The 26466-nt window shown below is 38.5% G+C and overlaps 1 protein-coding gene across 2 annotated transcripts in view; it reads right to left on the reverse strand.

The window, feature by feature from the left end:
• CACNA1S (calcium voltage-gated channel subunit alpha1 S) overlaps positions 1-26466 on the reverse strand; it is a 572869-nt gene that overhangs the window by 508327 nt on the left and 38076 nt on the right. For both annotated transcript variants that reach the window (XM_053706913.1, XM_053706914.1), the window contains exon 2: positions 918-1137. In XM_053706913.1, the coding sequence (XP_053562888.1) occupies positions 918-1069 (152 nt within the window). In that variant the 5' untranslated portion in view covers positions 1070-1137. The remainder of the gene's footprint in view (positions 1-917; positions 1138-26466) is intronic.

The raw sequence follows: 26466 nt of genomic DNA on the forward strand, positions 1-26466 counted from the left end.
ACCACCTGAAATTGACCATTGACACCTTTGTGAGCCTCACGACGCTGCTATCTCCTCAGCCCGTAGCTTATACTCACAGTACCACTCATTGACCATAATGATGGGATCACTTCCACTGCTTTGAACCGTGAATTTCTTTAGGTTGGACATTTGATGGTATTGATGTATTGCAAGGCTGTTCTTTCATATTCTGCTTTAATAGTCTTGTTAAAGTTGTTTATTTTCAGTAAATAATCCGGTGCTGGAAAATAGTGGTCTTTTATATATATATATATATATATATATATATATATATATATATATATATATATATATATATATATATATATTGCCCATAAAATATCTATAGAATGTGTATATAAAAATAAATGATACTCACCAATAGACACTTGTCCACCATCCAAGTAGCAGTCAGCCAAACCAGTACTAAAACATATCAGCAGAGGTAATGGAAATAGGAGTATATTGTAGATCCAAACGAGGAGGCAACAGACAAGTCTCTGCAGCCAACTATGGAGAGTTTATGAAGAAATTCCCATGAGGTGAATAAAGGATCATAAACCATACCCAAATACATCCCTCTGACAAGCACTTTACTCTGAGGGGAAACTGGGCATCAAAATATACTGAAGAATCACATGCACATCTTTATTCTTCAACCACCTCAAAGAAAAGACTGGAGGTATGTGTGAGGTGGGAGGGGTTATATAGAGTTCTTGGAGTTTGGGAATCTTTGCCTCCTCCTAGTATCAGGGAAGATAATCCCACGAGTAATGGATCGTGGACTCTCACCACCTGTATGAAAGAAATATGTGCATAAATTCTTGATAATTAAATACCCCCCACAGCAATATATATTATACACTGTAACAAATAGAAGTATACGTCATTCTCCACTCTAACACAAAGTAGGATACTTCCATTCTACTATGTTTATGCAGCTTTTCCTAAATGGATTTCTTAATGAGAGGCAGAAAAGTGATCGAGGGGGTCTGGGAGCTGGTGGTACTAGAGGTCTCTTCTTTTTTTTCTGAGTTCCTTCCTCTGTCACTGCTCCACTTGGATCCATTTTTCTCTCTTAAGTCAATACCACACTTCTGAGGTTTCGTGTTTTTTTGTTCTTTGCAGCAGACTTTCCTAGAGGAAACACAAGACATATCAGGTACCATTTACCTATACTACATTTCTAGGGGAAAAAAGGAATAAGTAACAAATCTAGAAGGACATGAAACCAATTTTTTTTCTTTTATGATAGATAGCGTGTATAATTTTATTGGTTCACCAATAAAAGAGAGCTTTCAGTAGTGCATTGCTGCTTCTTTAGCAAAGGATACAATAGGAACAAAGCAAATTAGATAATAGAAGTAAATTAAAAAGTTGCTTAAAATTGTATGCTCTTCTATCAGAATCATGAAAGAAAATTTTCATGTCCTTTTAAAGCATTAAATGCATCACCAAAAACTTATCACCCAAGTTTGATAGATGGATAAATACAATGGGCTAGATTAATTGAGGTTTGTTGCTAAGGCAAGATCGTGATTAAACTTTATCGAGACTTACTTCGTATATATTTTCTAGTCGACAACCAATAGGCATTTCTGCCATTAAAAAACACTAGAACAGTGCAAAAGAACTTCATTTGAATTTCACATTAGTTGCAGATATTTTTTCTGACAAATTTCAAAGTAAGGGTTATTTTCCTTCTCACTGCATCATGTGACAACCACCAGCCAATCACAAAATGCATATATGTATAGTTTGTGAATTCTTGCACATGCTCAGTAATAGCATATAAAGTGTGCATTTAAAAAGATTGTGCATACTTAGATAATGGATGTGAAATGGAAAGTTGTTTACAATTGTGTGCTCTACTGGATCAAGAAAGTTTAAAGGTACAGACTGTCAACTTGAAAATGTTTAATGTTTAAAAAGATAGATAATCTCTTTATTATCCATTACCCAATTTTGCACAGCCAACACGGTTATATTAATATACTTTTAAACCTCTGTGATTACCTTGTATCCAAGCTTATACAGACTGGCCCCTTATTTCAGTTATTTTGACAGACTTGCATTTTAGCCTATCAGTGCTGACTCATAAATAACTCCATGGGAGTGAGCACAATGTTATCTATATAACACACACAAACTGTGCTGTGAAAAGCTGTCGAAATGCATTGAGATAAGAGGTGGCCTTCAAGGGTTTAGTAATTAGCATATGAGCTTACCTAGGTTTAGCTTTCAACAAAGAATACCAAAGAAGAAAGCAAATTTGGTGATAAAAGTAAATTGGAAAGTTTAAAATTGATTGCCCTATTTGAATCATGAAAGTTTAATTTTGACAAGACTGTGTCATTCATTTTGACTTTAATATCCCCTTTAACATCTATAGTTGTGTTAAATGGCCCTATACATGATATCTCACGCATCAAATTTGAACTGCTAGCACTGGGGAAAAACAATAATTACAACCACAACACTTAGAATACTGATTTGCATAATGGGTTTGGTAAACATGTGTAATGCATGCCTGTTTTGTTATGTTAAAGTAATCTTGCTGTATAGAACACAATTTACTTTGGCAATCTCGCAGATGTGAACAAGAAGCTAACTATAGGTGTTCCTGAGTTTTCCGGGGCATTTGGGAGAAATGTTTGGTATTTTTTTTAATCTAAACTGCAACTCAGTAAGGGGGGGGGGGGGGGGATTTAGAAAGATGAGATTGCCCCTGTGAAATATAATGTCAAAGCTGTTGAGGCCGTCTCATTTTTATGTTTAGTTTCTTGAAATTTAATTTGTGCATATGTTAGAGAGGACTGTTCTATAAGAGGTTTTTTTTTTTTAATATTGTTTATTATTTTATTATTTGTATTTGCTTTTTTTTTTTTTTTTAAAAAACATTTTGTGATACTAGTAACAGTTAATTTGGATTTGAATGGAAATGTGAGTAAGGGCAGCAGGGTGAGGCATTATTGTGTGGATGCCAAGGTTGTCTGAGAACTGTGCAGATCACTTCAAGGGGTCTATTTAACAAGGGCCGAATGGCCCCTGTTCCCCTTTGTTCCGTGCCAGCCTTTAGGCTTGCCAGAAATAGGAGTTAAGAAGCAGCGGTCTTAAGACCGCTGCTCCTAAACTCATACGTGATCGGGCTGATTGACACCCCCTGCTATTGGCCGATTGGCCGCGAATCTGCAGGGGGCGGTATTGCACCAGTAGTTCACAGCGTATGCTGTCGGTATTTATCGATGTGTGGTGGACATGGTTCGCTATAGCGGATCATGTCCGTCCGCACATTAATAAATAGACCCCCAGGAGTTATGTGAAATTGAGAGATCTCAGGAAACAAAAAAGGCATATTTTTAAAAAATGCTGGGATTTACCAGCACTAAAAATGACTTTGTTTCCTGAGATCTCTCAATTTCACATAACTCCTGGGGGTCTATTTATTAATGTGCGGACGGACATGATCCGCTATAGCGAACCATGTAAAGAAGATGAAGTAAGTTTTAGGATGTATTGAGATGATCATTGATAACTTCTAAACTACGTTACAGAACTTAAAGTTCTGAAGGAAAGTGACCTTTTCTTTTCTTCAGTGCCGTATGGTTAGCACAGCTATTGGCTAAAAGGAGGTAGCTTCACTTTATTGAAAAAAGAGAGCTTTGCCATGGGCATTGAGAGTCACTTCATTTAGCGAGGAGGCTGTGGTAAAGAAAAGGTACATTTAACATACCCTTTTTAAAAAGTCATTTTTAGTGCTGGTAAATCCCAGCATTTTTGAAACGCTAGGATTTACCATGACTTTAAGGAGAAGTGAAATCTTGTCAAATTAATAACAGGACATGGTGTGAGCTGTAGAGGGATGACCTAAACAGAGGCAAGTAAATTGGTTAGAGTGATTTGTGTAGGGTAATGTGGACTTTAGGCAATAAACAGGACTGGTTTATTGCCTAAAGTCCACATTACCCTACACAAATCACTCTAACTAATTTACTTGCGTCTGTTTAGGTCATCCCTCTACAGCTCAAACCATGTCCTGTTATTAATTTGACAAGATTTAATTAATGCACCTTTTACCTCTGTGATTACTTTGTATCTAAGCCTCTGCAGACTGTCCCCTTATTTCAGTTCTTTTGACAGACTTGCATTTTAGCCAGTGCTGACTCAAAAATAACTTCACAGGAGCGAGCACAATGTTATCTATCAACAAAGAATACCAACAGAACAAAGCAAATTTGATGATACAAGCAAATTGGAAAGTTGTTTAAAATTGCATGCTATGCTTATTAAAGTGTGGATGGACATGATATGATGTAGCGTATCATGTCCGCCGCACATCGATAAATGCTTACAGCATACGCTTTCGGCATTTATCATTGCATAAGCAGTTCTTGCGAACTGCTTGTGCAATGCCGCTCCCTGCAGATTCGTGGCTAATCGTCCACTAGCAGGGGTGTCAATCAGCCTGATCACATAGTATCTGGCGGATTGATGCCTGCAACCTCAGAGCAGGCGGACCAGTTATGGAGCAGTGGTCTTTAGACCGCTACTTCATAACTGCCGTTTCCGGCAAGCCTGAAGGCTCGTGCGGAAACAGGGGCATCAAGCTCTATTCGGAGCTTGATAATTCGGCCCCTATATCTGAATCAAGAAACATTCATTTTGACTATACTGTCCCTTTAAGGCTCGAAGTTACCAGCACCTTGGTTATGGCAAAACACTGTTTAGCATGTGTTTATTTTTTAAAATTGTTACCCTTACCTACTGGTATGTCCAAATTAAACCTCCAAAGTTTTCTTTCATGATTCAGATAAAGAATATTTTTTTTTTACAATCCAGTTTATTTCTATTATCAAATTTACTTTTTTCTCTTGGTACCCTTTGTTAAAAAGCAGTTAGGTAGGATCAGGAGTGTGCACGTCTGGAGTAGGGTTGCCAGCTGTCACCCATAAAAATACTAGACAACCTGTAGGTGACTGGGCGCAATTAGTAGATGGAGTCACACAAACTTCTGCCTTAGCCCTACTCCTTGTACCTGCAATATATATTTTTAATAAGTAAGCAATAATGTTATATCCTGTGGTATAAGCGTTTTATAGATGACCTGCTTTTCATTTGGAAGGGCACATAGGAATCTGTAAGAGAATTTGTTGCTTATCTAAATGTGAATGAGGCAGGTATCAGTTTTACTTCCGAATCTGATGAATCAGAGATTAACTTTCCAGATTTGACATTGAGGGGCATCCCTGAAACAAGCATAGAAACTGAAGTCTATCGCAAACCTATTTCAGGTAACTCTCTCCTTCATTCCTCCAGTTGCCACCCTCAGAGGGTATTCAATGGTGTGGCCAAAGGTCAATTCATACACCTCAAGAGAAATTGTACTAACAAGGTTGAGTATGAAAAGCAAGCTGATGACCTAACTGAAAGACTGAAGGAGAGAGGGTACAGGTTGTCTTCTATCCTCAAGGTCAGGATAACAGTGAAAACCCTAGACAGAATCCTGAACAGGGATAGAGGCAAAATAGATAGAATTAGAAGCAACAGTGATGACAAAGTTGTGTTCATTAAATAATATTCCCAACAGTACTCACAAATATGTGGAATTATCAGGAAACATTTCCCCCTAATCTCAGCAGATGATGGCCTTCAAGAGGGGGGCTTAGATTTGCCTATAAGAGAGGAAGAATGGTGGGGAATATAATGGCACCCACCAGACTGAAAACCAGAGCTGCAGGAGACGATTCATCCTGGCTCAGAATGAATGGGATGTATTGCTGCAACCATCTAACCTGTGCAAAGGCACAAATTGGCAGCACCTTCAGGTCTTTGGTTACAGGTGAGCCATTCCAGATCAAAACATGTCTAAACTGCAGATCCACATACATTGTATATGTCATTTCCTGTACTCATTGTGGACAAGTGGTGTAGTGAGAATACCTGCCCTAATGTGGGTCTCTCCACAAGGGAGGCATGGGTCAGGATCAATGAGCATTTGGCAGACATTAGGGCAGGTATTCTCACTACACCACTTGTCAATCACTTTTCCAGATTTTATGATAAGGATATGAGAAGTTTCAAATGGAATCTGATAGAGAGAGTGCTCTTGGTCAAGTCTGGCGAACATAGGTCCATAAAATTGGCGGAAATGGAGGCCTTCTGGATATTCAGGTTGAAAACCAGGATACCAGAGGGCCTGAACTTTGAATTTGACCTTATACATTTTTGGTAGGGTCTCTCTGAGAATGAGGATATTGGCACAGGGTCATCTAGAAATGTGGGTACTCCATGGGTCTGTTTTAGGACCAACATTTTGGTAGACTTGTGCATACACATTTTCAATAAATAACTCACAATAGAACAGGCAGATAAGGAGGGTATCTAGGTTTGATAATAAAACACACACATACCAATGCTAGTAAGAAACAGCTCTAGGAGGTATAAGTATGTATATATATATATATATATATATATATATTCTGTCATTAGCGGGAATATTAACAAAATAGTCATTACTTAGCTTGTGGGAGTTAAATATTTTTACAGTGTTTAGGATGAGCTAGATTGGTATTTCTATAGGGGTTATAACAGGCTGTACGTTGTGGCAACCTCGGGACACTGCCTATGTTGTGAACACTGACACTATGAATGAATTATATTTAGGCGTATCAGCTTATTGAACACGTGCAGTTCACACCAAGAGGCGGGGAGTACCCCTAAGTTTGCCGATTTTTATATACTCCTCCCCACTATATTACCAGGTCCGTAACACTTTATGTAATCAGCCAGTAAAAGTCCTATGCAGGGAGGAGGGGACTGTCATAATAAGGGATATTTGATTGCTCTTTATCATTGGAGGTGTGTACCTCTTGACCAATCAGCTTGCTTAGAATTGTTTTTAAAGTTGCCTGTGTGATACGTTGTACATGAGGCTTTAGAGTACGGCACTAAGCCGAAACATGTCAGCCTATGCAGTATTTTTCTGAACCCCTTTCTTTCTTTTGTTTCACCTGGGTTATGTATAACCCGTTTGTTTTTTAACGTCAAATAATAAATATTTCAAGTTTTTACCCTTAGCTTGTTTGGTGCTCCTTAATTTAGTTTGTTTCACCATTGAAATAGAATTCTTTTGAAAGAGCACAGCTGGTAACACGATTTTGCACTCAACGTCATGTCACCCGAAACACACCACAAAATTAATACTGTTTGGCCAACTTATTAGGACCAAGCGTAACTGTTCATTGAAACATAAATACCAATTACATGCATTATACACTAATCAGAGGTTGGCGGCAAGTGGATACGATGCCAACCTTTTAAAATAAACTAAATATAGAGTAGATTAACTGAAAAGGGAAGATTTATTTTAAAAGAATAGGAAACAATGTAGACGAAGGAGAAATAATAGACCCATCTTTGTCACAAGCTACAGTCAAGATTACACAAACATTTGTGGCATTGCACGCAATTGCTTTCCCATACTCAAAAGTGATGTTAAGTTAAACAAAATTATTGCTGATGGTTGTCATTTTTCTGCACATAACATAGTAGATGAGGTTGAAAAAAGACCGAAGTCCATCACGTTCAACCTATACATAGTAACATACATAGTAGATAAGGTTGAAAAAAGACTGAAGTCCATCGAGTTCAACCTATACAAATCTAAAATACTTACAAAAAAGCTCCAGTTAAGCTTAAATAACCCCACTAAAAGGTGACCCATTTAATACTAGCAATCATATCCATGAATTTTGTTTATATACAGAAATGTATCCAGACTATTTTTAAATGTATCTATGGTATTGGCATTCACAACCTCCTTTGGTAATGAGTTCCACAATTTTATTGCTCTTACAGTGAAAAAACGTTTCCTTTGCAGGAGATTAAATTTCCTTTCCTCCAACCATAAATTATAACCTCTTGTCATAAACAATTTTCTTGGAATAAACAGAGCTTCTGCCATCTCTGTATATGGGCCTTGAATATATTTATATAAAGTAATCATGTCACCTCTCAAGCGCCTTTCTTCTAAAGAAAACAGACCCAGTTTGGCTAGCCTCTCCTCATAGGTTAATTTCTCCAATCCCCTTATTAGCTTTGTGGCCCTTCTCTGAACTTTTTCTAGTTCTGCAATATCTTTTTTAGCGATCGGTCCCCAGAACTGCACTCCAAACTCAAGGTGAGGTCTTACTAGAGCTTTATATAGTGACAGAATAATGCTTTCCTCCCTTGAATCAATGCCTCTTTTAATACATGCTAGTATCTTATTAGCCTTTGAAGCTGCTGCCCTGCATTGTGCACCCATCTTTAGCTTGTTATCTATTACTACTCCCAAATCCCTTTCCTCCTGTGTTTGGTTAAGTCTTGTCCCATTTAAAAAATAAGTTGCCTGCTTATTTGTAACATATCTCAGCCTAATATCACTGTCCCTTTAAGACTGCCTTCCCTGCTTCTGACAATCATGCTGGTTTGGGCAGTATTTGCATTCAGCTTGCCTGCCTGATTAATCATTCATGCACCCGATTTCATCAGCCTCTTTTTAAGTCTTCTCAGGCCTAATGTGCTTTGCATTAACTTTGAAGTTGTGATCCTGAACAACAGAGGTCTGTGACTGTTTTCCTGCATGAATTTACCAACTTATTGAAGCTACAGCCTTTTCTATTACCTATGCCTAAAATCATCAAATCGCAAGTATCCAAATAATTCCATTTCTGTTTCCTGGACACTGCTACTTAACAAACTCTGAACTTTATTATAAATCAAGAATGCTTTTGGTTACATCACTCTCTAATTATAACAGCATCTTACTCAGAACTTTATAACTATTCTCTGCAACAAGTTGTCATAGCTGAAATATCCTTTTACAAATATGTTAACATATTCAGAATTCTGCATCTATGTGTTCAGTTAAAAGCTTTCATGTGATTCTCCAATATATGCACAAACAGTAATTGATGCCTTTAAACTTGCAACTTGACTATCACCTGTGTTGCTCTGTTTAATTCTGACATACAGCTCTATATAATATTATGTACTGTAAACCTGCAACAAACCTTAGTTTGCATCTAAGTGTCAATCTTTTACCAGTTTACTCTGAAGCCTGAACATTACACATTGCTATATTTTTCTCTCATTGAATCCTGCAGCTACTCCTATTAACTAACTATAAGTCACAGTGAAGTCAGAATATATTGTATACAAATGTTGCACTCTCCATTTATTCTACAATAACTTCTAGCAACTATGAATCACAGAATATCATCTATCCACATCCAGGATACTCTTCCCTGGGTCAGGGCCAGGGTCGGTGTCTCCAAATCCCTACCACTGCCCCGAGGGTCTGTGTCCTGAGCGCATGCACACCGGATCATGACATTATTTTTACTTCCAAAATGTAGAACCTTGTATTTTTCCGTATTAAATCTCATTTTCCATTTACTTGCCCATATTTCTAATTTTTGCAAGTCCCTTTGTAATGAGAGTTCGTCCTCCTCTGACCTAATGACCTTACTTAACTTAGTATGATCTGCAAAAATAGAGATGTCACTATTTAATCCTTGCTCCAAGTCATTTATAAAAATATTAAAAAGAACAGGGCCCAGTACCAGTGTCCCCTCTAAGGACAGTTTTGTGTGCAGCCCAGCAGTGAAACAGTTAACAAGAAAACCATACCTTGCCATCTGCATTGTTCAGTGTTTGCTGATTGCAGGGTGTGGTTACTTAATTAACTTTTTCACTGCTGGGCCGCACACAAAACTGGCCTTTAGAGGGAACACTGCCCAGTACTGATCCCTGGGGGACACCACTGATTACCTTTGTCCAATCTGAGTATGATCCATTTACTACTACTCGTTGCTCCCTATCTTTTATCCAGTTATTTATCCATGAGCTAACATTTTCAGCTATTCCCAGTCCCTTGATTTTGTGCATTTATCTCTCATGTGGCACTGTATCAAATGCCTTTGCAAAATCTAAGTATATCACATCAACTGATTCCCCTTTATCTATATTTTTACTTACTTCCTCGTAGAATCTAATTAGATTAGTTTGACATGATCTATTTCTCCTAAAACCATGCTGATTAGAACTCATAATGTTGTTTACACGAATATGCTCATCAATATAATCCCTTATAATCCCTTCAAATATCTTCCCCACTATTGATGTCAGACTAACTGGTCTATAGCTTACTGGATCATCCCTGCTTCCCTTTTTGAAGAGTGGCACCACATCAGCTTTACGCCAATCCTGGGGTACCATGCCTGAGGATAATGAGTCTTGAAAAATTAAGAGTAGAGGTTTGTCTATAACAGTGCTTAGTTCCCTTAACACCATTGGGTGTATTACATCTGGGCCTGGAGTTTTATTTATCTTATTATCCTTTTTTTTCCTGATATCCTCTAAACATAACCCAGTTAATGGTATGGACTGGCATGTTCTATTTTGTTCCAAATTATCATCCAATGGTTCCTCTCTTTTGTATACTGAAGAAAAAAACAGGTTTGGTACCTCAGCCTTCTCCCTGTCATTATTTATCATGCTACCCTCCACGCATTTTAATGTACCTATATAATCCTTCTTAGTTTTTTTGCTATTTATGTACTTAAAGAACCTTTTAGGGTTAGACTTAGAATCTTTGGCAATTAATTTTTCATTTTCAATTTTGGCTAATTTGATTGCTTTTTTTCATGCTTTGTTACATTCCTTATAAATATTGTTTGTTGAGTCTGTACTATTTTCTTTTAATAATTTAAATGCCCTACGTTTTTTCCTAATTTCTCTTAACACATTTTTATTTAGCCATAACGGCTTTGATTTTTTATTTTGATTTTTATAACCATATGGTATTTGTTGATATGTATATTTATTTAACACATTTTTAAATATTATCCATTTATCCTCTGTATTTTTATTAGAGAATACATTGTCCCAATTTATATTATTCAATGATTTCCTTAAATCGTTGAATTTTGCTTTCTTGGAATTAAAAGTCTTAGTTAAACCTTTAAGACACTGCATATGAAAAGAGATTTCAAATGTGACCATGTTATGATCACTGTTACCCAAATGTTCTTTGACTTCTATGTTTGATATTATATCTGTATTGTTTGTTAGCACTAAATCCAATATAGCTTTACTATAAGTTATCCCTGAGAACATTTAAAAATCTATCCCCCTTAGCTGAATTGCTAGTTTCATTGGCACAGTTTATATCAGGGTAGTTAAAATCTCCCATAATTACAGCACTGTTATTAGTAGCCTTACCTATTTAGATAAGTAGTTGAGTTTCCTCTGGGTCACTAATGATGGGGGGCTTTTAGCATGTTCCTATTAATATTTTTTTAGGATTTTCCCCCCACACTTTATTTCAACCCAAAGGGTCTCTACTTTGTCACTTGTATCATAAATATCTTCCCTTATTGTAGGTTTAAGGTTAGGTTTAATATACATGCAGATTCCTCCACCCTTTTATTATTCCTGTCCCTCCTAAATAAAGTATACCCCTCTAAGTTAACTGCCCAGCCATGTGAATCATCCCACCAAGTTTCAGTTATACTGATAACATCATAGTCCTCTTCTGCAACTAAGAACGTCAGCTCCCCCATTTTACCTGGCATGCTTCTTGCATTTGTTGTTATACATTTAATTTTCATGTGCTTTCTACTGCTACTTGGTGTGCTTTCCTCTATACTTTCTAATGTGACTTTTCTTAAGTCATCCCTTCCTTGAGATATTAAGGGAGTGACATATTCACAGACTGATCTCTCTGTTCTATTGTGTTCTAACGGACCCTTCCCCCCTTTGCCTAGTTTAATAGGTTCTCTAAACGTGCTACCATCCTTTCCCCCAACACACCTGCACCCATGTCATTCAGGTGCAATCCATCCTTACTGTACAAGTTGTACCCTAGTGAAAAATCAGCCCAGTTTTCTAAAAAGTCAAACCCCTCATTTTTACACCATGTTTTTAACCATGAATTAACAGACCTTAGCTCCTTCTGCCTACTGAGTTAGCACACGGCACTGGTAATATCTCAGAAAATATTACTTTGGAGGTTCTTGCTTTAAGCTTGCTACCTAACTCCCTGAAGTCATTTTTTAGGATTCTCCATCTCCCGCCGATTCCTTCATTAGTACCAATATGCACCATGACTGCAGGATTAGACCCACATCCCTCTAACAATCTATCAATACGCTCCACAATATGCCTAACACGAGCCCCTGGAAGACAGCAAACTGTTCTATACAAATCTAATATACTTACAAAAAGCTCCAGTTGAACTTAAATTAATCCCACTAAAAGGTGACCCATTTAATAAAAGCAATCATATCCATAAATTTTGTTTCTAGCCAGAAATGTATCCAAACAATTTTTAAATGTATCTAGGGTATTTGCATTCACTACCTCCTTTGGTAATATGTTTCACAATTTAATTGCTCTTACAGTGAAAAAACGTTTCCGTTGCAGGAGATTAAATCTCCTTTTCTCCAAACTTAAATTGTGACCTCATCACAAACAATTTTCTTGGAATAAACAGAGCTTCTGCCATCTCTGTATATGGGCCTTGAATATATTTATATAAAGTAATCATATCACCTCTCAAGCGCCTTTTTTCTACAGAAAACATACCCAGTTTTTCTAGCCTTTCCTCTTTGAGGAAATATCCTGTCTCCCTAAATGTTACCACAAACCAAAAATCGTTCTTGGCTTTCTAGAAGAATGGGTTGCATGAAATGCAATGGGAGGATGTGTAAAACTTGTACACATATTAAAAAGGGTGAACAATTTGTCTCAAGTACTACAGGTAAAGAATATGATATACATTACAGTAAAACATGCAATACCACACATGTTATTTATTTACTAACTTGTCAGGAATGTACAAAACAATATGTAGGGTGCACTAAATGTGCCCTACATGACAGAGTCTTGCAACATTTAAGGGATATAGGAAACCCTGATAGTACCACACCTATAGCCAAGCATTTCAGGCAGGAGCATAACTCAGATGATTCCCTCTTACTAGTACAGGGAACAGGTCATGTCCCTAGGCACATGAGAGGAGAAGATAGGGAAAGACTTTTAGAACAAAGGGAGATCTTTGAGATTTTTCCTCTTCAAACCAAATACCCTTTTGATCTAAATTCAATCATGGATGTCAATTTGTTTTACTGAGCATGCAGAGATTGTTCAGTTTAAAGACAGTATAGGATGTAAATGCTATTTTTTGATTTACATTTAAATATTATATTCATACAAGAATTTTTGTAATACATCTTATACACCTAGATTACAAGTTTTGTGTTCGGGTTTTAACACTGAAAAAATGGTAATTTCAGCGTTAAAACAGAAACTCATCGATTACAAGTCTTGTCGGTATAGCTGTACCGCAAGCCTTTTAGCCTGTAACGCAACGTCAGTCCTGCACTCGTAAAAATTATGTTTTTTCATGGGACTTACATAGCGCAGCCATTACGAGTTTTGCGGTGAGGCTAAAAAGATTGCGTTCCAGCCTATACCGACAAGCTCTGTTTTGCAATCTGAGAGCAGTAGTTATAAGTTTTATGCTACAAAACTGTTACATAAAACTCATAACTAAAGTGTTACAAAGTGCACTAAACACCCATAAACACTATTTTTAAGTTATTAACCCCTAATCTGCCGCTTCCGACATCGCCGCCACTAATAAAATGTATTAACCCCTATTCCGCCGCACCCCGACATCGCCACCACTATAGTTATTAACCCCTATTCCCCCACACTTCAACTTCGCCCACACTAAAATAAATCTATTAACCCCTATTCCGCCGCTCCCCGACATCCCCGCCACTAAATAAAGTTATTAACCCCTAAACTTCTTGCCTCCATCACTAAATAAACCTTTTAACCCCTAAACCACCAGCCCCCCACATCGCAACAACCGAAATTAAACTATATTAACCCGTAAACCTAATGTAACCCTAACACCCCCTAACTTTAACATAATTTAAATAGAGCTAGATTAAAGATACAATTATTAACTAAATAATACCTATTTAAAACTAAATAAATACTTACCTGTGAAATAAAACCTAAGATAGCTACAATATAATAGTTATATTGTAGCTAGCTTGGGTTTTATATTTATTTCACAGGTTTATTTTAACTAGGTAGGCTGGTTAGTAAATAATTATTAACTATTTACTAACTACGTAGTTAAAATAAATACAAACTTACCAGTCAAATAAAACCTAAGCTGCTTTACACTAACACCTAACATTACAAAAAAAAAACTACCATTACAAAAAATAACAAAAAGTAAATAATCCAAAACAATAAAAATTATTCCTATTCTAATACCCTTTAGAAAAAAAAAACACCTTAAAATAAAAAACCCTAATCTATAATAAACTACCAAGGGCCCTTAAAAGGACCTTTTGTGGGCCCTTAAATGGGCCTTTTGTAGGGCATTGCCCTAAAGATATCAGCTCTTTTTCTACAAAAGAAAAACAAACACCCCCTAACAGTATACAAACCCCCACCCCCCAAACACACAAAATAAAACCTAATCTACCCATTGCCCTGAAAAGGGCATTTGTATGGGCATTGCCCTTAAAAGTGTATTCAGCTCTTTTGATGCCCATTAAAAATAAAAAATGGCTATTCTAAAAAGAAAAACCCACCCCAAAATGAAAAAATAAATAAATAAACAAAATAACAAACACATTATCCAAAATTATAACAATTATTCCTATTATAAAACCTATTTTTTTTAAAAAAAACAAACAAACAACCTAATCTAGAATAAACTACCAATAGCCCTTTGTATTTTTTTTTTCAGGTAAAAGAGCTGTTTAACTTACAAAGACCCACTAACATTTCAAATTCCCACCCCCCCCAAACCCACAAAATAAAAAAAACTATCTAAAAAAAACTAATCTACCCATTGCCCTGAAAAGGGGCATTTGTATGGGCATTCAGCTCTTTTAAGAGGGCCCACCCTAAACTAAAAAAAACCCCCACCTAAAAAAGTTTAAAAAAACCTAACACTAACCCCTCTTTAGGTACCCACAGTTGCTGAAGTCCCGCTTGATGGATCTTCATCCCAGCGCCTCCATCTTCATCCAGGTGGCTCCATCTTCATCCATTGCGGGAACGGCATCTTCTTCCTTCTCTGCGGAGGCAGAGTGGTCGATGCGCGGAGGCGGAGGTCCAAGGCGGAGGTCCAGGGCGGGCGGAGGTCGATCGTTCCGATGTGGACGTCCTCTTCATGCGATCCTCTGCTGCACACTGAGGATTGAAATGTAAGGTACCACTTTTATACTGTTGGTACCATTGCATTTCTATTGGCTGAAAATTTTGAATCAACTAATAGGAATTAGGGCTGCTAAAATCCTATTGGCTGTTCAAATCAGCCAATAGGATTAGAGCTACTGAAATTTTATTGGCTATTTAAATCAGCCAATAGAATTTCAGTAGCTCTCATTCTATTGGCTAATTTGAACAGCCAATAGGATTTTAGCAGCCCTAATTCCTATTGGTTGATTCAAATTTTTCAGCCAGTAGGAATGCAATGGTACCCCCAGAATAAAAGGGGTACCTTGCATTTCAATCCTCAGTGTGCGGTGGATGATCATATGAAGAGGACCTCCACATCGGATCAATGGACCTCTGCCTTGGACCTCCGCCTCCGCACATTGACTGCTCCGCCTCCGCAGGGATGAAGAAGATGCCGGCCCCTGATGGATGAAGATGGAGCCGCCTGGATGAAGATGGAGCCGCCGGGATGAAGATCGTTCAAGCAGGACTTCAACAACTGTGAGTACCTAAAGAGGGGTTAGTGTTAGGTTTTTTTTTAAACTTTTTTGGGTGGTTTTTTTTTTTTAGTTTAGGGTGGGCACTCTTAAAAGAGCTGAATGCCCTTTTCAGGGCAATGCCAATACAAATGCCGTGTTCAGGGCAATAGGTAGGTTAGTTTTTTTTTTTAAATAGTTTTTTTTTATTTTGTGGGTTTGGGGGTGGGGTTTTTTAATGTTAGTGGGTCTTTGTATTTTTTTCCAGGTAAAAGCTGTTTAACTTAGGACAATGCCCTACAAAAGGCCCTTTGAAGGGCTATTGATCAGGGCCGGATTTCCCATTAGGCACAGTAGGCATGTGCCTACAGGCGCCTTGCAGTGAGGGGCGCCTGCCTGTCAATAATAAAAAAAAAAAAAAAAAAAAAAAATTTTTTTTTTTTTTTTTTTTTTTTTTTTATGAGGGCATTTATTTTAGTAAGAATTGTGCTGCCAGGTGCCTACAAAGTCGAGTGTTTCATTGGGAATATGTTACAGCAGTTGAGGGAGCCATGAAGGAGAGAGGGGCAAAGATTAAAACTAAACCCCTCCCATTGAATTTCTAAATTCTAATTTTAAACACATTTGTTGACCCCTGGATTACATATAATCTACAACATTCCATGTTTTCCTTTGAGAGCAACATCATATGATATTTATATTTCAGAACAAAATAAATGTAACATCTGTGTGTGTTTGTACCAAAAATATCAGAGTTTACAAGATTTTTTTCCCTACATTTTATATTTTCTTCCACTGGCTGCACAGGTTGTTGATGGTGATGAGCTTGCATGCTGCTAGTTTTAATATTGCTATTGTTTACACAAAACTGTGTTTGACTCCAACAAAATGTTAAGCACATAGTCAAAGTCATCTCCAGAAAAGCAATACACTAATGGCTTGTCAATAAACATGTCCTATGAGCCCATCTGGGTCTGCACAGATGTGTATTGCTGTCTCAGAACTGACATTGACTATGTGTTTAACTCTTTTGCAAGAGGCTAACACACTTCTCTGCAAGCACTAGTGCAATAATAAAATGCCCAGCAAACTGTCACATTTGATGTCCCTTTAAATAGAGTTTTCTTTAGAATATTTTGCATTAAAAGTTTAACATGATTTGTTTTTGTTATACATAATAGAAATTGTATGGCCATTTGAGTCAAGTGAATATTGATTTTTGGTGTAGCTTCCATTACAACAAATATTGCAATTGGTGTGTGTATTTGTGTATCTCCATAAAAGGGAAAATGTAATTTTACATCTAATATTTATTTTTAGTTGTCCTAAATAATAATAAAAAAAAGTCCTCATTTTTTCCACTTTTTTCTAGGGGGGTGGGGGGGTGGGGGGGGCGCTTCAGGTTTTTGTGCCTACAGGCACCTGAGATGTAAATCCGGCCCTGCTATTGATAGTTTATTATAGATTAGTTTTTTTATTTTGGGGTGTTTTTTTTTTTTTTAAATGGGTATTAGAATAGGAATAATTGTTATTATTTTGGATAATTTGCTTGTTATTTTGTGTAATTTTTTTTTCATTTTGGGATGGGTTTTTCTTTTGATCTTTGTTGTCAAGGGTTAAAAATGTGAAAAATATAAATGACACACAGCGCCCACCGATTCAAGTAGTATAAAAACAAATTTAATAAAAGCACAACTGAGCACAAATTGCACTTACAAGATAAAAAATGACAACTACAGCCATGAGGAGTCGCAAAATGGAGAAGCTCTCTCTATAATTCCAGAAAATATTGCTCATCTCTGCTCTAAATAGCCATAACTATACATAACCTCTGAAATCAAAAGGGCAGTAATTGAGGATCTTTTTAATACCAAATACAGCCCTGTTTACATCGGCTGAAAGGAACAACTTGTGTCTCTAGAGAGCGACGACCGTGGCCTCATATTTCACTCACACTCAGTCACCCCCCCCCGGCCTGCTAGCAGCCGGGTAAAGCAGATCTACGCTAGTGAAAATTGTGTCACTCACTACTGTACCCTGATATGGAGAGGGGTATAAATAGGCAGATGCAGGCGATCCTGGAGGAGCTGGAATTAAGGATGCTCCGCAACTTTGAGGAACTACATCGCACCTTACATGCTGCCATGGGGAAGGTAGCGTACGAGCCAGCTGACCAACCTGAAGAGACGGATATCGCTACCCAGCAGGAAGCATGTAACCTGAGTAAGCAGCACATATCGCTAAAGCCCACATGCGAGCCCAAACCTGGCTTTGAAATGAAGGAGCAAGTATCCCAACGGGTGGACATCTCTGCACGAGAGTACACTGAGTACCGGAGTGAAGCCAGCCAGCCCTCACCTACCCAAACCAACAACTACCCACGGAGTAATAGTAGCTGGGGGAAACCGGAGAGCACCCGACTGGCAAACATCACCGAGGCCATCTATAATATCGGAGCGGCTCTTTGCACTCAAGTCTTCCAGACGGAACAGGCCACTGATCCCTCCCTCACTGACTCCCGGACTGATCCGATTGACTTATCGGGTACTTACACCGCTTCAGGGGAGAAACTGGGTAACAGACAGCGATCCAACAGAGTAAAGTGGCTGAAACTATGGTCACCTAATACAGCGGCTGACTATCATTAGCGGCTGGCAGGACACAGACAGACCACCTAAGAGAGGCATGGGTTAATTAACCATATGAACCTTCCCTAAACAAAGAAGTTGACATTCCGGTTTTATTTTGAGGTTCTTTTTCTTTATTCTTGCCCCTTGCCTTTCTATTGTTACCTTCGCTAGTTTATGCCTATTTGTTCTCGGGCCTTCCCTACCTTTGATGCCTTATATATAGATATACTTTTGTGACATTGTCCTATTACGCCTGTTGTATTTAGTTTATTACCCACGTGGATGCTCTCCAGTTAAACTCTGGCAAAATCCCTCACATAGTCATAACTCAAGCTTTGCTAGGATTTCCCTGCTTAGTTCATTGCAGGGGCAAATGTTATGGTACGGTGGGGATGGTTTATAGAGTAGAATTGATTATATTAGATACTACTGCCATGTACATGTTCCTCTCACCTTTCTGGAGAACATATAACTTAATTACTGCTGATACCGCACAAGAGATATAGGAGGCAGCCTCAGCATAGAGCAGTATTATGGAAACAATGTTGAGATGCGATATGATAGGCATATCACTTAAGCTGATCCTTTAATGTTCTTGGGGTTAATGTACACTGGAGCTAGGATCTTTGCCATTGTTTGTTTTTGGGGTGTGATTATTCCATGTTATAAGTGCTTATACTGACTAATTAAGTTCTTTACCAATGCCAGCACTGTTTGAATACCCTGTCTTATGTCTATGCTGAAAACTATATTATAGCTATAACCTACTCTCCTCAACACATATATATTTTAATTACCACATCTATCGGCCTTCTCTCTGCCCATCCCATCCTCTATTGGAAATATGTACTATAAATATTCCTTCCCTCCCACCCTCCTATGATATCATATCAATATTCTAATCGCCCTATACTGCCCCCCACTCGATAATTATTCTCAGTACCCCTCCCATATTATATATTATAGTATATTCACTAGCCCAATTAGAAATCACATCACTTCAACTACCCCCCCCTTTTTTCACTTATATACGAGTGGCTCTGGACCACTGACCCTCCTTTCCCCATCACCCCTTAAAAGAAAAAGAGGTTCCACTTACAACCGCGGGGTACATCTCTAACTATATCAGCTACTATTTTGATTCATATATGCACATAAGTCTGTGAAATACGTTGATTATCATAGTGTACCATGGTAACTGAGATACTTAACCACTTAGCTTCTGAATCTGTCCCCTCTGTGGGGTCCCAAATAACAGACATAACTGACTATACTGTTTATATTTAACCGCTTGTTGGTGCATATAACCAAGTTGTAACCCTGCTGTGTTTTTCTATTTTGTTTCCTATTGTTTCTTGAAACCTCAATAAAAATATAATAAAAAAAAAAAAAAAATGACAAAAGGAATATCATAGAAGTGGCAAAGTCCTCCAGAAAGGATATCGCTTAGTGTAAAGCCCAGGCTCTCAGCGTTCTCGGCAAGGGACCGGATGCAGTCTTTACGGCTCTTTAGTCCAGCACTGTCTTTTTCCTTCTGTACTAGCCCAGACGCTGTGATAGCCGGTATGGCTTACACTTTAAAACAGTCCAAAAAGAAGTCTCTTAGAAGTTTCCTTAACGTTAAGACTGCCGTTAATTTAACCCTACACATTTCGTTTGCAAAACGAGCATTCTTCAGGGGTAGGTTTCTTAGATGCTATGACGACTACATCTAAAAATCACCATTTAAAATACTCTTAACGGACTTGACTAAAGCGCCGTAAAGACTGCATCCGGTTCCTTGCTGAGATCCTGGGCTTTACACGAAGCAGTATCTTTCCTGGAGGACTTCGCCACTTCTATGATATGCCTTTTGTTATTTTTTATCTTGTAAGTGCAATTTGTGCTCAGTCGCGCTTTCATTAAAATGGTTTTTAAACTATCTTGAATCGGTGGGCACTGTGTGTCATTTATATTTTTCAGCTTCTACTTTTGTCGGGACCAGGACATCTGGTTCACACACCTAGCTGCAACCGAGGGAAAGACTTTGAGTTTTTGTAAAAATCTTTTACGGAGTATGCTTAAAATTGTCTTATCTATGTCATCTGTATACATTGATGGTTGTAAGTATTAGTACCAGCATTTGATTTATTTATTCATCAGAGGATTTAGTAAGTTGGTCGTGTATTTACTGTTATACAACTTCATTGAGTTAAAGAAGGCAATCTAACAAACTACAAATATGTGTCACTATTTTTATAGCGGTAATACGGTATAGATACATTCTATTCTAATTTTTTTTCAATATCTGACTCAGGCAAAGGGAGCGCTGATATTTTATTGTATATAAAGAGTACACCCCTTACTTTTTTGTAAATATTTTATTATATCTTTTCATGTGACAACACTGAATAAATTACACTTTGCTACAATGTAAAGTAGTGAGTGTACAGCCTGTATAACAGTGTCAATTTGCTGTCTCCTCAAAATAACTCAACACACAGCCATTAACCCCTTAACGACTGAGGACGTGCAGGGTACGTCCTCAGAAAAAAGGCAGTTAACGCCTGAGAACGTACCCTGCACGTCCTCAGTGTGGAAAGCAGCTGGAAGCGATCCTGATCACTTCCAGCTGTTTTCCGGTTATTGCAGGATGCCTCGATATTGAGGCATCCTGCAATAACATTTTTTACCCCTGCGGTGCAGAGAGAGCCACTCTGTGGCCCTCTCTGCACCGGACATCGATGGCCGCATTCATTGGTGGGTGGGAGCTGAAGTGGGAGGTGGGTGGGCGGCCATCGATGGCTTCTTGGTCAGAGAGGGGGGCGGGATCGGGGGCGGTATCGCCGGTGCCGCGCACGGGCGCGCGCGCGTGCACGGGGGGTGGTGGGCGGGCGCGTGCACGGGGAGGGAGCGGGTGGGAACCACTTACACTACAGAAAGGTTTTTTTTTTATTATGGGGAGAAAGGAGGGATAAAATCCCTGATTAAAGTAATCTAAGGGATCTGGGAGGGGGTGGGGGATTAGTCTTGGGGGGGGGAAGCTACACTGCAGAAAAAACAAAAATAAAAAAAAATAAAGACATTTTTACATGCAAACTGGGTACTGGCAGACAGCTGCCAGTACCCAAGATGGCCCCCAATAAGGCAGAGGGGGAGGGTTAGAGAGCTGTATTTGGGGGGATCAGGGAGGTTGGGGGCTAAGGGGGGAATCTTACACAGCAGCATATGTAAATATGCTATATATAAAAAAAGGATACCTTTTATTTTAGTACTGGCAGACTTTCTGCCAGTACTTAAGATGGCGGGGACAATTTTTGGGGTGGGGGAGGAAAGAGAGCTCTTTGGGAGGGATCAGGGGGTCTGATGTGTCTGGTGGGAAGCTGATCTCTACACTAAAGCTAAAATTAACCCTGCAAACTCCATACAAGCTACCTAATTAACCCCTTCATTGCTGGGCATAATTCACGTGTTGTGCGCAGTGGCATTTAGCGGCCTTCTAATTACCAAAAAGCAACACCAAATCCATATATGTCTGCTATTTTTGAACAAAGGAGACCCCAGAGAAGCATTTACAACCATTTGTGCCATAATTGCACAAAATGTTTGTAAATGATTTCAGTGAGAAATCTAAAATTTTGAAAAATTTAACGTTTTTCTTTATTTGATCGCATTTGGCGGTGAAATGGTGGCATGAAATATACCAAAATGGGCGTAGATCAATACTTTGGGTTGTCTACTACACTACACTAAAGCTAAAATTACCCCAAAAAGCTCCCTACATGCTCCCTTATTAACTCCTTCCCTGCTGTGCATAATACACGCATGGTGCGCAGTGGCATTTAGCGGCCTTCTAATTACCAAAAAGCAACGTCAAAGCCATATATGTCTGCTATTTCTGAACAAAGGGGATTCCAGAGAAAAATTTACAACCATTTATGCCATAATTGCACAAGCTGTTTGTAAATAATTTCAGTGAGAATCCTAAAGTTTGTGAAAAAATTTGTGAAAAAGTGAACAATTTTTTTTATTTGATCGCATTTGGTGGTGAAATGGTGGCATGAAATATACCAAAATGGGCCTAGATCAATACTTTGGGATGTCTTCTAAAAAAAAATATATACATGTCAAGGGATATTCAGGTATTCCTGACAGTTATCAGGGTTCCAATGTAACTAGCGCTCATTTTGAAAAAAAGTGGTTTGGAAATAGCAAAGTGCTACTTATATTTATTGCCCTATAACTTGCAAAAAAAAAGCAAAGAACGTGTAAACATTGGGTATTTCTAAACTCTGGACAAAATTTAGAAATTATTTAGCATGGGTGTTTTTTGGTGGTTGTAGATGTGTAACAGATTTTGGGGGACAAAGTTAGAAAAAGTGTGTTTTTTTCCATTTTTTCCTCATATTTTATATTTTTTTTTATAGTAAATGATAAGATATGATGAAAATAATGGTATCTTTAGAAAGTCCATTAAATGGCGAGAAAAACGGTATATAATATGTGTGGGTACAGTAAAAGAGTAAGAGGCAAATTACAGCTAAACACAAACACTGCAAAAATGTAAAAATAGCCTTGGTCCCAAATGGACAGAAAATGGAAAAGTGCTGTGGTCATTAAGGGGTTAAAGGGACAGTCAACACCAGAATTTTTGTTGTTTAAAAAGAAAGATAATCTCTTTATTACTCATTCCCCAGTTTTGCATATCCAACACAGTTATAATAATACATGTTTTACCTCTGTAATTATCTTGTATCTAAGCATCTGCTGACTGCCCCCTTATTTCAGTTCTTTTGACAGACATGCAGTTTAGCCAATCAGTGCTCAGTCCTAGGTCACTTTACCTGCATGAGCTCAATGTTATCTATATGAAATATGTGAACTAATGCCCTCTAGTGGTCAAAATGTATTCAGATTAGTGGCAGTCTTCAAGGTCTAATAAATTAGCATATGAACCTCCTAGGTTTAGCTTTCAACTAAGAATACCAAGAGAACAAAGCAAAATTGGTGATAAAAATAAATTGGGAAGTTGTTTAAAATTGCATACCCTATTTAAATCATGAAAGTTCTTTTTGGACTTGACTGTCCCTTTAATGTCTAAACCGTTGGCAACAAAAGTGAGTACACCCCTAAGTGGAAATGTCCAAACTGGGCCCAAAGTGTCAATATATTGTGTGGCCACCATTATTTTCAAGCACTGCCCTAACCCCCTTGGGCATGGAGTTCACCAGAGCTTCACAGGTTGCCATTGGAGTCCTCTTCCACTCCTCCATGATGACATCACAGAGCTGGTGGATGTTAGAGACTTTGCGCTCCCCCACTATCCGTTTGAGGATGCCCCACAGATGCTCAATAGAGTTTAGGTCTGGAGACATGCTTGGCCAGTCCATCACCTTTATCATCAGCTTCTTTAGCAAGGCAGTGGTCGTCTTGGAGGTGTGTTTTTTTAGGTCGTTATCAGGTTGGAAAACTGCCCTGTGACCCAGTCTCTGAAGGGAGGGGATCATGCTCTGCTTCAGTATGTCACAGTACATGTTGGCATTCATGGTTCCCTCAATGAACTGTAGCTCCCCAGTGCCGGAAGCACTCATGCAGGCCCAGACCATGACACTCCCACCACCATCCTCACCTGGTTGCCGCCCACACTCTTGACACCATCTGAACCTAATAAGTTTACCTTTGTCTCATCTGACCACAGGACATGGTTCCAGTAATCCATGTCCTTAGTCTGCTTGTCTTCAGAAAACTGTTTGCGGGCTTTCTTGTGCATCTTTAGAAGAGGCTTAATTCAGGGACAATAGCCATTCAGACCAATTTGATCCAGTGTGCAGCGTATGGTCTGAGCACTGACAGGCTGACCCCCCACCCCTTCAACCTCTGCAGCAATGCTGGCAGCAGTCATATGTCTATTTCCCAAAGACAACCTCTGGATATGACGCTGAGCACATGCAATCAACTTCTTTGGTCGACAATGATGAGGCCTGTTCTGAGTGGAACCTGTCCTGTGAAACCACTGTATGGTCTTGCCCACCATGCTGCAGCTCAGTTTCAGGGTCTTGGCCATCTTTATGTAGCGCAATAATTATTGTTTTCAGATCCTCAGAGATTTCTTTGCCATGAGGTGCTATGTTGAACTTCCATTGACCAGTATGAGAGAGAGTGAAAGCGATAACACCAAATTTAACACGCCTGCTCCCCATTCACACCTGAAACCTTGTAACACTAACAAGTCACATGACACTGGGGAGGGAAAATGGCTAATTGGGCCCAATTTGGAAATTTCCACTAAGGGGTGTACTCATTTTTGTTGCCAACAGTTTAGATATTAATGGCTGTGTGCTGAGTTATTTTGAGGGGACAGCAAAGTTACACTGCTATACAGGCTGTACACTCACTACTTTACATTGTAACAATGTATATATATATATATATATATATATATATATATATATATATATATATATATATATATATATATATATATATATATATTACCATCTTTGGCTGCTAGTAGCACACAGAAAAGTATATGAGGTCTTTAAAAATGTAGTTGACATTCAGGTGGCTTAAAAAATAAAGATATTTAAGGGTCCAGTATTTTTGGAAAGATTTTACAGGACATTGTGCTGAAATACTGGACTGTACAGTTAAATATGGAAGGAGGTTTGCAAGAATACTTTAAACAATGTTATACATGTGCATGAACGCTAGATGGCAGCAGAGTTTTTCCACAGCAATAGTGTCCAGACAGGTGCACACTATCTATGTAGGTCTATGTATGCTCTTCAGCAACTAATTTCATGATAATGTAGCAATTTTGATTATAGTGCCTTACTACATAAGAAATGGTGCATCGGTTTTTATTATTTCTCAAAACTGAAAACAAAATGTTTATTTCAATGCTTAATAAACCCAAAAATTTCAATTAACTTTAACTTAAAATTAACTTCTGAATTTTAAAATGATAAATGCCTGAAAAAGGGATATTAACTCTGGCTTCGGCTAGACTTATGACTACTCTCTTGTTACCAATATGCAGCTACTGTACCGAAGTTCTACAGAGGGAGTCTGCCCAGCTTCTATATCCTACTCTAGTCTCGGCCTTAACGTGGGCACTCCAGTCCTCTGCTCCCTAACATGGAAACTCCTGTTGCTACTCCTAGAGGGGGTACTTCCCTTTTTCCAGTTTCTGTGTGGACGTTACTGCTGTCCAATCCTGCTTTCAATATCCGAGTCTCCAGTTCCTGTACAATACAACTTGCTTTGTCCACCTGTTTATTGAATCTAAAAAGGGTAGTTCCACTAAAAAGTATATTCTTCTGGCCTCTTTTAGAGCACAAGACGGCCTTTAACCTGCCACCAACTCACATGACCAAGATATGATCATTGTTAAGACATTGGTCAGTGGATAATCACTGGACATGAGACCCCTCCTTTAAGAAAGACTTCACCTCTTTATAAAAGGGGAAACTTGCCTTGTGGTAGTGCATATTTTGGGGTGCAAAGGTCCCTTTTATAGATCAGAGGACTGTAAGAGGCACCAAGTCTATAGGTGATTTCTACTTCTATGGCAATCACCTGCTATTTAAAGGGGTATGAGACCACTCAATTGATTATGGTCAATCTCCTCTTTCATGTGAGGGGTATTGGTTTTATGCTATCTTTAGGGGATAGTGGCACCTTTGTGGTCCTTTTTCCCCATACACCAAATACAATTGGTAGGTGGTTAGCATGAACATGACAATCACCTACTAATGACAAGGGTGTGAGAACCAATATTGGAAAGAGGGGATTCCCCTCTTTTAAACTGTGGTTTCATACAATTTTATTTTGTATAGGGTGGGATGGGGGCTCTAAAAGTATGTCTGTCTACTTGGATCAGGTGATGACCATTACTGTGATGATCACCTGAAAATTAGAGAGGGGTGTGACGCTTCATTTAAATGAGGGGGACATGAACTTTCAAATGAGGGATCATTTGTTACTCTAGCTCAAATAGGAGGGGAGATAGGGGCTCAGTTTGAGTCATCCTCCTCCTCTGCTAAAACAGCATTTTAAATTCACCAATTTTACGACCATCACCT

This window comes from Bombina bombina, chromosome 3 (genome assembly GCF_027579735.1).
Source record: "Bombina bombina isolate aBomBom1 chromosome 3, aBomBom1.pri, whole genome shotgun sequence".
In the NCBI taxonomy this organism is placed as follows: Eukaryota; Metazoa; Chordata; class Amphibia; order Anura; family Bombinatoridae; genus Bombina; species Bombina bombina.